Source organism: Miscanthus floridulus, chromosome 7 (assembly GCF_019320115.1).
Source record: "Miscanthus floridulus cultivar M001 chromosome 7, ASM1932011v1, whole genome shotgun sequence".
In the NCBI taxonomy this organism is placed as follows: domain Eukaryota; kingdom Viridiplantae; phylum Streptophyta; class Magnoliopsida; order Poales; family Poaceae; genus Miscanthus; species Miscanthus floridulus.
In genome coordinates this window covers 32,729,588-32,742,265 of record NC_089586.1, presented here as the reverse complement: position 1 = coordinate 32,742,265, position 12,678 = coordinate 32,729,588, and the positions used below count along the sequence as shown (strand labels likewise).

The 12,678-nt window shown below is 43.9% G+C and overlaps 2 protein-coding genes across 3 annotated transcripts; both read right to left on the bottom strand.

Annotated features, from left to right (window-relative positions):
• Positions 1 to 8,483: 8,483 nt before the first annotated feature.
• LOC136462994 (uncharacterized) lies at positions 8,484 to 9,895 on the bottom strand. Of its 2 annotated transcripts, none has more exons than XM_066462041.1 (4): positions 9,728 to 9,895; positions 9,338 to 9,383; positions 8,897 to 9,028; positions 8,484 to 8,780 (listed from the first exon to the last, which is right to left on the bottom strand). In XM_066462041.1, exons 1-4 carry the CDS (start codon positions 9,829 to 9,831, stop codon positions 8,538 to 8,540), a joined length of 525 nt encoding a protein of 174 aa, XP_066318138.1. In that variant the 5' UTR covers positions 9,832 to 9,895; the 3' UTR covers positions 8,484 to 8,537. The 2 variants fall into 2 exon arrangements, with proteins under 2 accessions (XP_066318138.1, XP_066318139.1); XM_066462042.1 differs by having other exon boundaries at positions 8,484 to 8,836; positions 8,953 to 9,028.
• Positions 9,896 to 10,134: 239 nt separating this feature from the next.
• LOC136462993 (BIIDXI-like protein At5g11420) lies at positions 10,135 to 11,993 on the bottom strand. Its single transcript, XM_066462040.1, has 3 exons — positions 11,626 to 11,993; positions 11,011 to 11,511; positions 10,135 to 10,885 (listed from the first exon to the last, which is right to left on the bottom strand). The coding sequence occupies exons 1-3, from the start codon at positions 11,705 to 11,707 to the stop codon at positions 10,350 to 10,352; spliced, it is 1,119 nt and encodes a 372-aa protein (XP_066318137.1). The 5' UTR covers positions 11,708 to 11,993; the 3' UTR covers positions 10,135 to 10,349.
• Positions 11,994 to 12,678: the final 685 nt, after the last annotated feature.

Below are 12,678 nucleotides of genomic sequence, written 5' to 3'. Positions count from 1 at the left end.
TTTCATGAGTCGAGATGCATTTTCTTATCAGTTTTCATCTGATAGACTGATTCTGCTAGAGAATGGATGCAAATTTGGTAGCTACTTAGTTACAATATGAGTGATGACTGATGAGTATGGCCATGCATCTGCAGGATTCGTAAGATCGCACATATATAATATACTCTCTCCGTGTTGAAAGATGGCAAAGCATTTCCAAAGAATCCAATTCCTTTGCATGTAATGGTTATCTATCATTAATGATCTCTACAAATCAGTTCTGGTTGTGAATCACAATGAGGGAGCGGTTAAAATGTCACTATCTAATTCATTCAGTCATCTGATCTGTTCTGGATAATGTATAGTTTAATTTTCCCTTTGTTTTCCTTGCAATCTATCTATGGCTCAGGAGTGAGACTTGAGCATTTATTTCTACCAATGATACGGGTGTTTTAGTTTTCTAAATTATATTTTTCATTGCACCTTAAAAAAATGCTTAGCTGTCTCACAAAAAAAATGCTTAGCTGATTCTCGAAATTTTTATTTTTATTAAATTATTCATAAATGCCTTTTTCGTTAAGAAAAAAATCTAGAAGTGATCCTAGAGAAAACCTGCAGGCAGGTAATAGCGTACTGGCCCAGATCAACTTCCTAATACATATATCATGATGCAGTGTCGTCGTAGCTGGAGCTGCACACATTGATATGGTAATGATGCCTAACTTGTGGTATTAAAATGGAGTATATATAAAATGTAGAAAGAAATGTCTTTGTCACAAAAGTCTCATCATCTACTCCGTATCACCCAACAAGAAGAAAAGGATTAATCTCCGCCGGTTGAAATGGACACAGTGGATTTGTTGCTTGACATGGAATCAGTCCAAAGCTAGGGGCCTCCGCCGGTCCGATTCCGCTAATAATTTCTTTGGTCATACTCACTTTAGTTTCAAGAAAGGTTGTACGCTTTCGGTCATCTATGCAATCATCGCATGAATTCATTGTTATAGTTTAATTTATAAGGAATGATTAATGCTTAAGCTAAAACGTCATGTGACTTGAGTTTTGGATTTCTTGGTATCTGCACATGCAGTAACTTATTACACAAAACATATCTGAAATTTTCATTATGTTGATAATTTAATTAGATGTTCAAAGTTCACTCATACATTCAGCCAACAGGGACATATATACGTTGATACTCTTGTATATAATATAGTATACACGATCAGCTATCATATCTCTTTAAACGGAGATGTGGCTTTTATATACATTAAAAAGAGTAATAGTGTAAAATAAATATAGGTCAGGAAAATAGAAAGGCCAGAAGGCTTCTGGGAAAAAAATGATGAGCTAATAAAAATTTAGGCCACGAATCTCGATTTTTGTTAAATTATTTATATTAATTTTCTCTTTTATTAGCAGAATGGACTTGGTTGACTAGAAAAAACTAAATAACTATTTTCATCCGTGAAATATACTGTCAGGAGGACTTGGTTGACATTTTTCCATCCTTGTTAGGGACGACAATGGTCGTCATACGTGTGTGATGTGTAAGGCATTGTTTAGTTTCTCCCTCTAAAGTTTACTCCCTATCTCATTAAATATTTGGACACATGTATGAAGTATTAAATATAAATTAAAAATAATTAATTACACAGTTTATGACTAATTTACGAGACGAATCTTTTAAGTTTAATTAGTTCATGATTTGACAATGTGGTGCTACAGTAACACATGTGCTAATGACGGATTAATTAGGCTTAATAAATTTGTCTCGCGGATTACTGACGGATTCTGTAATTTATTTTTTATTAGTATCCGAACACCCCATACGACACCCCATATAACATCTGATATGACACCCCAAAACTTTATATCCTGGATTTAAACAAGGCCAAATATACTTTTTTTTGCGTGTTTAACTAGACCAAAGCATGCATACAGCGTTGAAAAGATGATAAATGAATAATACTAATAGATGTGCAGAAAAAGTTGACAAACATATACGGTCCTGAGACGCTGCATGGTTATCGAACACGTAGTCGTCGTTAGTCTAAGACGCCACGTCCTTTAGACCAAACGATATAGTCTAATTCTCAATCAGATCGGGCGTTGAATAATTACGTGTCTTCTGGATTTCTTGGTATGTGCACATCATATATATGCCGTAACTTACAAAAAACGTATCAGAAATTTTCATTATGTTGATAATTTAGATGCTCAGAGTTCACGCATTCATTCAGCCAACAGGGACACTATATATATATATATATATATATATATATATATATATATATATATATATATATATATAGGGAGAGGCTATTCAGTAGCCGGCTACAAAATAAATTATTCTGTAGCCACCTCCATTTACTATAATTTTATATACTAATTTACGATAATGTCAATACATATTTACGATAGTTGGATTACTATAACACATGGGGATATTTACCATAACGTTATATTAAACAACTTAGTAAGGAGTTACTATAATCTCGTAAATTAACATAGTAATTATCGTAACTCAAAGTGGCTACAGAATAAGTTATTCTGCAGCCAGCTACAGGATAGTAGTTCCATATATATATATATATATATATATATATATATATATATATATATATATATATATATATATATATATATATACGCGCGCGATCAGCTATCATAAGCCTATTCGGTAGGCCAACGATCGTATACGATCGTGGATTATAAGTTGGAACAGTATTTTTCTCTCACACTAAATCAACCAGCAGTAAATAATCCACGATCCAGCCCAGTCAGCCGAACAGGCTACATATCTCTTTAAAACAGGGATGTGGCTTTTATATATATTAAAAAGAATTGTAGTGTATTCAGTAAAAAAAGTATAATAGTGTAAAATAACCTAGGTCGGCAAAATAGAAAAGCCTAGAAGGCTTCTGGGAAAAAACAAATAAATGATGAGCTAAAAAATTAGGCCACGAATCCTGATTTATGTTAAATTATTTTGTTATTAGTATAGAAAACAATTTCCCCACACAGGCCTTTATTAGCAGAATGGATTTGGTTGACTAGAAAAAGCTTAATAACTATCAGCCTGTTCGGGAGGCCGTATCGTATCGTGGATTATTTACTGCTGGCTGATTTGGTATGAGAGAAAAACACTATTCTCGACTGAAAATTTACGATCGTTTACGAGCAAACGAACAGGCTGTATATACTTTTATCCGTTGAAATATATTATCAGATGGACTTGGTTGACATTTTCCATCATTGGGAACAATGGTCATACGTGTGTGATGTGTAACAAGTAGTATAGATTTTTGCGTGTTTGACTGGACCAAAGCATACAGCGTTGAATTGAAAAGATAATAAATCACTAATACTAATATACTTCCCTCCGTTTGCGTTTACTTGTTAGCAACTTTTTACTGTAGCAAATTTGACCATCTGTTTTTTCTTCTAAAAAAATCTTAGATACTTCAATGTATATAACACTAATGAAGTATGTTCAATAAAGAATCATATATGTAAAAACTTGATGTATCTAAAAATCTTTTACAAAAAAAAACGTATGGTCAAAATTGCTACAGTAAAAAAAATCGGTGACAAGTAAACGAAAACGGAGGTAGTACGTACTTACAGAAAAAGTTGACAACAAATACGGTCCTGAGAGGCCACGTCCATAGTCTAATTCTCATGAAGATCGGACGTTGAATGATTATTTATTTACTATATATACGAGTCTTCTGGGCTAGTTCTTCGTTAGGGAGAGATGTTGACAGCAGTCAGCGCAGGGGCAGATATCGCTTAATTTGCAGTCTAGTTTGATGTTCTTAATATATAATTTATTTATGTGGGCTAAATCGCGTATAACTTTGTGATGTTGGATTAATTAATTAATGAGATATCTTTAATACAAAGTAGTGCTGCATATATAGGACCTGTTTGGCAGGGCTCTGGCTCCTCTAAAAATAGCTCCGGCTCTGGCTTCTCTGAAGGAGCAGCTCATCTGAAGGAGCTGAAGCCGTTTTGGAAAACGTTTGGCAAAACGGCTTCTTCGCACTGGACGACGTGAACCCACAGCAAGGAGCCGCGCGAAACTCGTTTTTTAGCTTCTCCTGCGCGGGCAAAAATAGCTCCGACACTTGACCGGCTCCCCATGCGGAGCCCTTTCCAAAACAGACGTTTGGCACAGTTTCTACAGGAGCCGGAGCTAAACCCCCTGTAGAAGCCCTGTCAAAGAGGCTCATAATATTATTCTCACTATTCATAGTGGCCTTATTATGTTCTTAAAACATACATAGACAAGCATGCAGTCACCGCCGTCTGGAGGATTATATATACTACTACTTCGTTTTCATACGTCAATCAGAACTTAAGAAGGCAACGTCGCATTGCACCACCACCAGAGAGCCGCGTCTTCGCTTAGTGACCAGGCCGGGAGGAAACAAATAAAATATCTTTTGTTTTCTGGATCGGGTGTTCAACCCGTTTTTTATTAAAAGAAATAAACAAATAAAATATCTAGACGACGACACTGATTAATTTCGCTGACAGATATGATATTTGGTTTCTTTACAAAAAGGCGTATGAAATTATACAATGCCGTCGAACTTTTCCGTTACAAGAGACAATGCAAGAAACGACGACGACACCAACTCGATCTTTTGGTGTGCATAATAAACTGATCAAAGTTTTGAAAGGAAAAAAAAAGCTAAACTTGGAGAAGAAGGTTTCAACCAAGCACTTTCATACCATGCATGTATGGCTGCCTTTTTTATGTCGTACCTACCTGCACTACAGAAACGGAAACATATAGGCGCCGTTCGGCCGGTAAGAAAACCAGCCGAAATTCATTGTTCATGGCTGATTTTTACTGTTTATGCTCTCATAAATTTCTTCAGATTCATTCAGATTCCTCCAAATTTCTCCCAGCGAATAGGGCCATAGGATAAGAAGAAGTAACGGCCTGGCCGTGGTCGCGTCCACAGCGTAGCTAGTCTCGCGTTCCCATGGAATGGAATAACGACAAATATGAAATACATTGTGCGTGCGTCAAGCGCAGTTCTACCTCTGTTTATCTGCCGGTTTACTAATTTAAACCCAGAATTCGTGTTTATAGAAAACATAATAAATATAAACCACTTGTGGCCAAAATGAACGGATGGACATCATATGACACTGAGCTGATTGATTGATGATGCAGTTATGAGGCAGCAGGCTGATTGCCGCGCGTCAGGGTTCGGTTTGCGATTGATTGATTTCCTCTGCAATATTGTTGGCTCCTCCATGCCGGACCGCATGGATACCGGCGGCGGGCCCACGCGTAGCCCACGGACCGGACACAGGGCGGCACACCCCGCCCACCATCATCCCCCGCGGTCTCTGCCCCTGTCGGCTCGCCCGCTGCCACCCGGACCTGGCCCATGGCCCGCGGTCCGTGTCCGGTCCGCGTCGCCAGCCATCGCGGCCCAGGTAACGAGCGCGCCCATGGAAGCTAGCTGGCGAATTCGCCACGTGCGTACATACGCTATGCTAGGTTATGATGAGACGATGCATGATGATGGATCATATACACGTCCTGTTTTCTCTGGACGTCCACGTGGTCGGGTCCTTCGACCCGGTGCTCCCCCGTCGCGTACACATCGTACCGTGCGTGCAGTGTGTGCGCGCTCGTCGTCAAATTAAGCTCGGCCGGCCGGTGCGCGCAGGCAGGTATGTACCCGACACGGCGGCGCGCGCGGGGTATGTGTACCCGACACGGCCGGTGCGGATGTCTCATGTCTGTCTGCTGGCTGCTGCCATACGGCCCACCGCGAGGCATGGCAGACCCTGGATGGCGGCCGGCGCGTCCGTCCTGCTGCTCCTGCCGAAATCAATCGGCGGTGATGGGGGCGGTGCGGGTGCGGCCCAAGTAAACTCGGGCGACACCGATCGACGATTTGACGTCAAAACGGGCAAACGGCGACCGCCGCCGCGCTCGGCCGGACGGGCGGGACGTCTCTTTGCGTACGTTCGTGCTTTCGCGGCGGCGTCGTCTTTAGTGGACTTGGCGGCCGCGGCTGCCGGCTGCATACGTGCATGATGCGTTGCGGCGGATCCGTGGGTGGTGTAGCGCGAGAGCTCCAGTCCATGCACGGCGGTCCGATGATGGCCCCAGCTCGGGTGGTGGGGATATGAGCTTTCGGTACCAGCTGTGTCCATGCCGCGGTGTCGGATGCACTTTGCGAAACGTTCCCTTGTCCCGTCACTTCCACTGCTCAACTTCGTTTCGATATTTGCGTGGCGCGGTGCACGTCGTTTCTGCATGTGTCATGCATCATGCATGTGTGAGATGGCTGTCCAGGAAGAACCCAGAGGGGTGTACATGCAGTATAATTTTGCACAACTTCGGTTATCACCACCGCATAATTGATTTCAGAAGACATGCCTTTTTATTTATAGAAGCGGTCACAAATTGACATTGTCTTCTGAAATAGCTGGTGAATTGATTTTAGAGACAGTCAGCTGATTTATAGAAACAGTTCGATAAATGACCATCTCTTAACACTGATTAACAAAGCAGATTTTTTTTAAAAGGTCCACCACTGAACATATGACTCATTTTTCGAAACGGGCCTATGTCAAAAGGCTCATGGTCTATTTGAAAACCCACTCCATACCTAGCTACAGCTAGAATATATATATAGCTGCTGCCTTCTCTCCGAAAATATTATTTGACCGCCTCTACTAATGTTTTGATACTAGCTAGTGTATTGTCATCCTAAATCCTGTATTAGTCAAGTCATGAGAACTTGAATCTAAATGGATAGATTTCACCACAATGAAATTAACAACTGATGAGCTACGTTCAATTCACGGATGCATGGGTTTATAACTTTATAGCCAACTGATGCTAATGTTACGCACGCTCACCCGTGCCATCGAATTCGTTCTTGTATCAACAACTTCATGATCAAGACCGACAGACCGTCAATGGACCTTACCGGTGGATCTTGGAATATATGGTTTCTTGAGCCTCGGTGAAAACAAAACCATGGCTGAAATTAATTAAACATCCTGAGTGATTTAACAGCGCAAAAATTGCTAAGCTCAAAAGCAAAGATTGGAACAAAACTGCTAAACAGTGAAACAAAAGGAAGTACATTGGACGACGCCCTTCTAACTCTTGGCAAGTCCAAGTTTCATATTACAACCACAAAACCATATATCTTACCTCAAAAACTATCTGATACCATAATGATAGTCTATGGTGTAAGATATCTAATTTTGTGGTTAGGGTTGGAGTGTTAGATAGGAGACAAGAATTAGGACCTGTATGAATGCCAAGTCTAATTGTTAGCCAACTAAAAATTAGCCCTAACCCATTTAAACATGGGGCTAATAGGTCAGCTAATTTGTTAGTCAAGGCTACACCTAGTTGTTAATTTAAGGAAATTTTAAGATAATTTTAGCTCCAATTAATAACTAATCCTAGCTAGCTGATCCAAACAAACTCTTAAAGGATGTCGAATCAACTAGGGACATATCTAGAAACAACTATTGGAAGGGGTTTTCTTTCATAATTTTCTACCTCTAGCTCCTTATTTCAACCTACCATGGCTGTAAATTTGCAGGGGACTTGAGATTGGCTTCAATGAATAAGCAGAAAAAGAAGCCCCATGTACTTAAATGGGCTGGCCGATTTTATGGTTTATACACGATGAGCCTTCAGGCAGATGGATCAAGATTGGGCTCAACCCTGGGGTGCATATTTTTGCATGGGCCTCCATTCTCTTATAGGGCTCCGCCTTGAGGGATAGGCCTTTTTCTTACTCGACTCGATAGCACCTCCATTTCCAGGATGGGCTTTTTTTCACTCTAAACATACCAGACCCAATAGGGCTAGGCCTAGATTTAGAGACCAGGGCCTTGGTCAAGCACTAGCCCAACATCAGAAATAGCACATATATGACGTGAGACCCCAGTACGCCGGAGTACCTGAAACTTTCATCAAATTTTTGTTTCAATTTTTTCTCATACTTCTCACTCACGCTCTAATCCGGACACCGCACTCTTCACTTCTTGTCAATGTTTTTGGGAAAAAAACACTATATGGAGCATTTCTTCCCAAAAAAACACAGCACCATGTGGAAACATTAGAAAGTAGAGCTTTTATCTGTATGGCTCTTAAAAAAAATACATCTTCCTTGTATGACTTTTTTTTTAACTTACCTATATGGCCCCTAAACAAAATTTCCTTTCTTCTATGGCTTTCCATCCGTTTTTGTCACTCGATGGTGTTAAGTCAAGGATAAAATGTTCGTTTTACCCCTGGCGAAAAAAATAAAATGCAAAGTTTTGTTTGCCTATTGTATATTTGGAGTAATATTAAGCAAATAAATTCACATATAACAGTACATAATAGGACACATAATCAAGTACACAAATATATTGCAATAAAATGAGCTTATCAAATGCATAAAAAATTTCACAAATGCATTGCAATTAACCATAGTAAAGACGAGCAAGGATTTCATCTCGTAGTGTGCTACAGGGTTATACGACAGTAAAAGTTCACGAGACGTTCTTCACTCTAGCAGCTGATCTAACTCATCAAAGTCATCGTCCTCGTGATTTTGTACTCCTGATTCATCATTGTCAATCACTATGAGCTGATTGCCACGGGATCCGTCCTCGTAATATTGTACTCCCAATTCATCATTGTCAATCACCATGAGCTGATCGCCACGGGATAATCCTGTTCTCTGGTAGAACCCCTCATTCTGGGCATCCCATTCTTTGACGACTTCATCTATCTTGTCACCCAACAGCTTGTCACTCTGAAGGAGGTGCTTAGCATCTTCAACTTCCACAATTTGGCTTGCCTCTGTCCAGGTGATAGGGGCAAACAAATAGCAGTTGGGTTAGGAACAGTGTTTGTCCAGAGTTTTACATAAAAGGAGAAGAAAATGCACATATCCAACAGTGAAAAATGACAGGCACCTGCAAGGGCCAATTCCTTTGCTTCTGCATACTCCTTTGACAATTTCTTGATGCTATCAAGCTCAAACTCAGCACCCTAGAGGAAGATGAATAAATCAGTAACAGAAGCTTACCTGCATAATATCTGTATTACAAATAAAAGAAAGGCTTTGCAGGCTGCCTTTTGTTTCTGTGATGATATATTTCCAACCCAAGACAGCATAATAATTCTTTAAGAAGATCTTACAGAAAATAAAAGGAAGCACAGGTTCATTTTACAGAAATTGTATTAAAACATAAAACTAGAAGGATCACGTTCTGACTTGCATGTGCAAACCACAGAATCGTGTCATCGCCATGCTACCATGATAGGAATAGAACTATAAAATAGAAGCACAGAACTTACCAAGTCCATGTGCATATAACTTTCTGCTTGGGTATTTGCAAATAACCTGCAGACATAAAAGTTACAAGGAAAACATCAGCAGGCAATAAATTTAGCATTATTTTTTTCGTTGACCAAATTATAGCCTTGTTTGCACAGGAAGAAACATGAGTAATAACCTGCACTTTGGAACAACATGCAAGACAGTGTAGCAAGGGGAAGGAACTTAAAGTGAATATCTGTGTCACCGATCTTATTTGTTAGGCGCGATTTCTTACAGTACTAACACTCACATGGACATCATATCAAAGAAAACAGTGATGCTACGTCTTGTTTAGATGTCTATTGGTGCAATTTACTCAAAACAAAAATACTAATGCTAAAGATCAAGGTGGCAAAAGTCACACGTACTTGTCGCAGGCAAATTTTACTCGTTTGTTCTGCAATGCAGTCAATTCCTCAACCTGCTTGTCCCCATTGTCATCAATCAAATTCATGTAGCCAAACAAAAACATGCCCTCATTCAGCTGCGGGATGGGCCGGCCGCGACGGGCTGCTCGCTAGAGGTGGCGGCCGGGCCGCCGGGCTGGCCGCTGGAGGTGGCGGCCGCGCCGGACCAGCCCCGGCTGCGCGCGCTGCACCAGGCGGGCGGCGGCGCCCTCCCCCATCGCGTTTTTTTTTCGCTCGCTCTCTAGTCTTTCCGCTCGGTCTCGGTAGCATGCGGCGGTATTGGAATATCTAGGCGAAGAAATTTTTTATTTTGGAGCCATACAAATTAAAAAAGCAAAACGTATAAGAAAGATGTATTCTTTTTAGGGTCATACAAGTAAAAAGCTCTAGAAAGTACTGGTCGAAACCATATATCTGAAACGACAATTTCCCATGGTTCGAACAATTTTCTGATGCCCCCAACGAGCAGCTGCAAACACGGCAAGTAACCGCGCGATAAGAACAGCAAGAAAAAAAAATTCCTCCGTCTCCCTCTCGCACGCACGCCCGAGCTCCACTCCTCCGACCACCGGGCTTTTGCTCTCTAGCCGCGCTTGGTAGTGCGCACGCTGACGACGGCGACGTCGTCGAGCACGGGCCCGCAGAGCGAGCTGAGGTCGTCGCTCCGGGTGCTGTAGAAAGAGCTAAAGAAGACGAGCCTGGTGCGCGCGGACGCGGCGCGGAACGGCAGCACGGCGCGCTTGACGCCGCCCTTCCCCGCCGACTCGTACGCCACCTTGGTGGACTCCCGGCCCGCGTAGGCCTCCACCATAAGCGAACCGCGGCAGGCGTTGCTGGCGTCTCCCACGGTGAAGGACAGCGCGTACTGCCGCCCCGGCACGGTGCGGATCACCTGCGCGATGGCGCTCTCCCTCCCGGCCAGCAGCTCCACAGCGCGCCGGCCCCGCGGCACCGCGAAGCTGTCGCCGTCGATGTACTTGATGGCCTTGAGCGACTCCACCATCCACCCGGGAAGCGGCGAGTGGTCGTCCACCACCCGCGACGGGATCAGCACGCCCCACTTGGTCCCCGGGATGATGTACGGGCCCTCCTCGAAGTCACCGTTCTTCACCAGGTTCTCTGCAAGAAGGGCATACAAAATTAAGGACACGTCGACCGTCGTGTCAGGTCAGGCCACCGCCGGCCGGCACGCCTGATCGATGATGCAGCTAGCGCGGCAGCTCAGGGTGTGCGTGCGTGCTTACTGTTGGTGCGGCGAGGCGGGTTGAGCGTCTTGATTGCGACGGAGTCGATGAGCGGGCCGCAGGCGGGGTCCTCGGTGACGCCGGGGTTGTGGATGACGACGTCGACGTCGTCGGCGTCGGCGACCCAGGCCCAGGCGTACGAGTCCCAGCCGTTGCTACTGTACACGGTCTGCATGGCCAGCAGGCCCGACTGCCCCGACGCGGACACGTTGAGCTGCTCCGCCTGCGCGCACGTCCGCGCCGCGCTGAACGTGAGCGAGTAGCGCGCGCCGCGGGCGGCGCCCCGGAGCCGCTGGCGGATGGACGCCTCGTTGCCGAGCCGCACGGCGTAGGCGCCCTCGGGCACCACCAGCACCATGTCCCCCTGCTTCCGCCCCGACGGGATGTACTCCACGAACCCCGACGTCTGCCACGACGGGATCGCCGACGCGCCCACCACCCGCGTCCCACGCAGCTGCGACGGCAGCGGACCCCGCTCGAAGTTGCCGTTCGGGAGCAGACCTGCATTCCATTCCATTTCCATGGCAGAAAACCAATCAGAGATCGCGCCAAGAAACTTCACCCAACGGCAATCGCATCGGAACAACGACTGTGAATCAAAAACAACTACGTTACCGTCAGTAATTCCGAGCGTCAGTCTGCACGTCGTGCACAGCATCAGAAGCATCACCGGCACAGCCATGGCTAACCTTCCCATCTTGCTCCAATTTGCTCTTGATCTAAAGAGATGAACAGACTCTGCACTTCGAATCGTGTTGCTCCGAACTTCTGACTTCTGATCGATCGATCGATCGATGTGGCTGGCCTCCAGCGGAGCGAGGAGAGGCGCGGTGCTTAAATGGAGTGGGAGGCGACCTCCGGGACTGCACCTCGATTTGGGCGCAATTAACCGTTCTGCCACAAAGGAGTTACCTCTGCAAGGTTCAGTTCTGTCAGAACCTGCAACGTGCGGTCTTCATGATCTGGCAGGGTCAAGAACATGAGTCCATGTTCGAGATCAATCAGTAACGTTTCTTATTGCTGAAACAAAATGCAATCAATTTGCAGGCCTCAGCTTATAACTTATAATATAGGGCAAGATTCCACCTTATAGTTCTGAATTGTTTTTTCTTTGGATGATCACTCTCCTAAGGCTAAAGTTTGAGGTGTGAGTCAGTGACAAACCGTCAGGAAAAATCGACATGTCGGTATTGCCCATTTTTGGGTTCAGTTTCGTCATATTACGAATGCTTGTGGAAGTATGTAGATCTTTCGGACATTATAGGAGGTGTCAGGCTTTATATAGGTAGATCTGAAGCGAAATAGCTTCATGAGTGACCTGGCATGAGATGAGATCCTCAAAGTGGTCGGCCCCGTTCGCTGGTCTGAAACTGGATGAAAAACACTGTTCTGGCTGAATTGTTGTGAGAGAAAAGTACTGTTCTGGCTGAAAAAATAAGCCGAACAAGCCGAATATGAGGTAAGCCGAACAGGTATTTATGGTTAGGTCTCTGCTGCATATAGGTACTGTCGGTTATTCATGCTAAAACTGATGTACAGATGTTCTCAATTTGGGACAGTTTCTACAGTAACAGTGCAGATCAACATCATCGTGAGTTCTGCTTCGGAACTCAGTTTTCAGTGAGAAATCTGGCCTTTAACATCGCGGGTATGGCCAAGAGTCGAGAC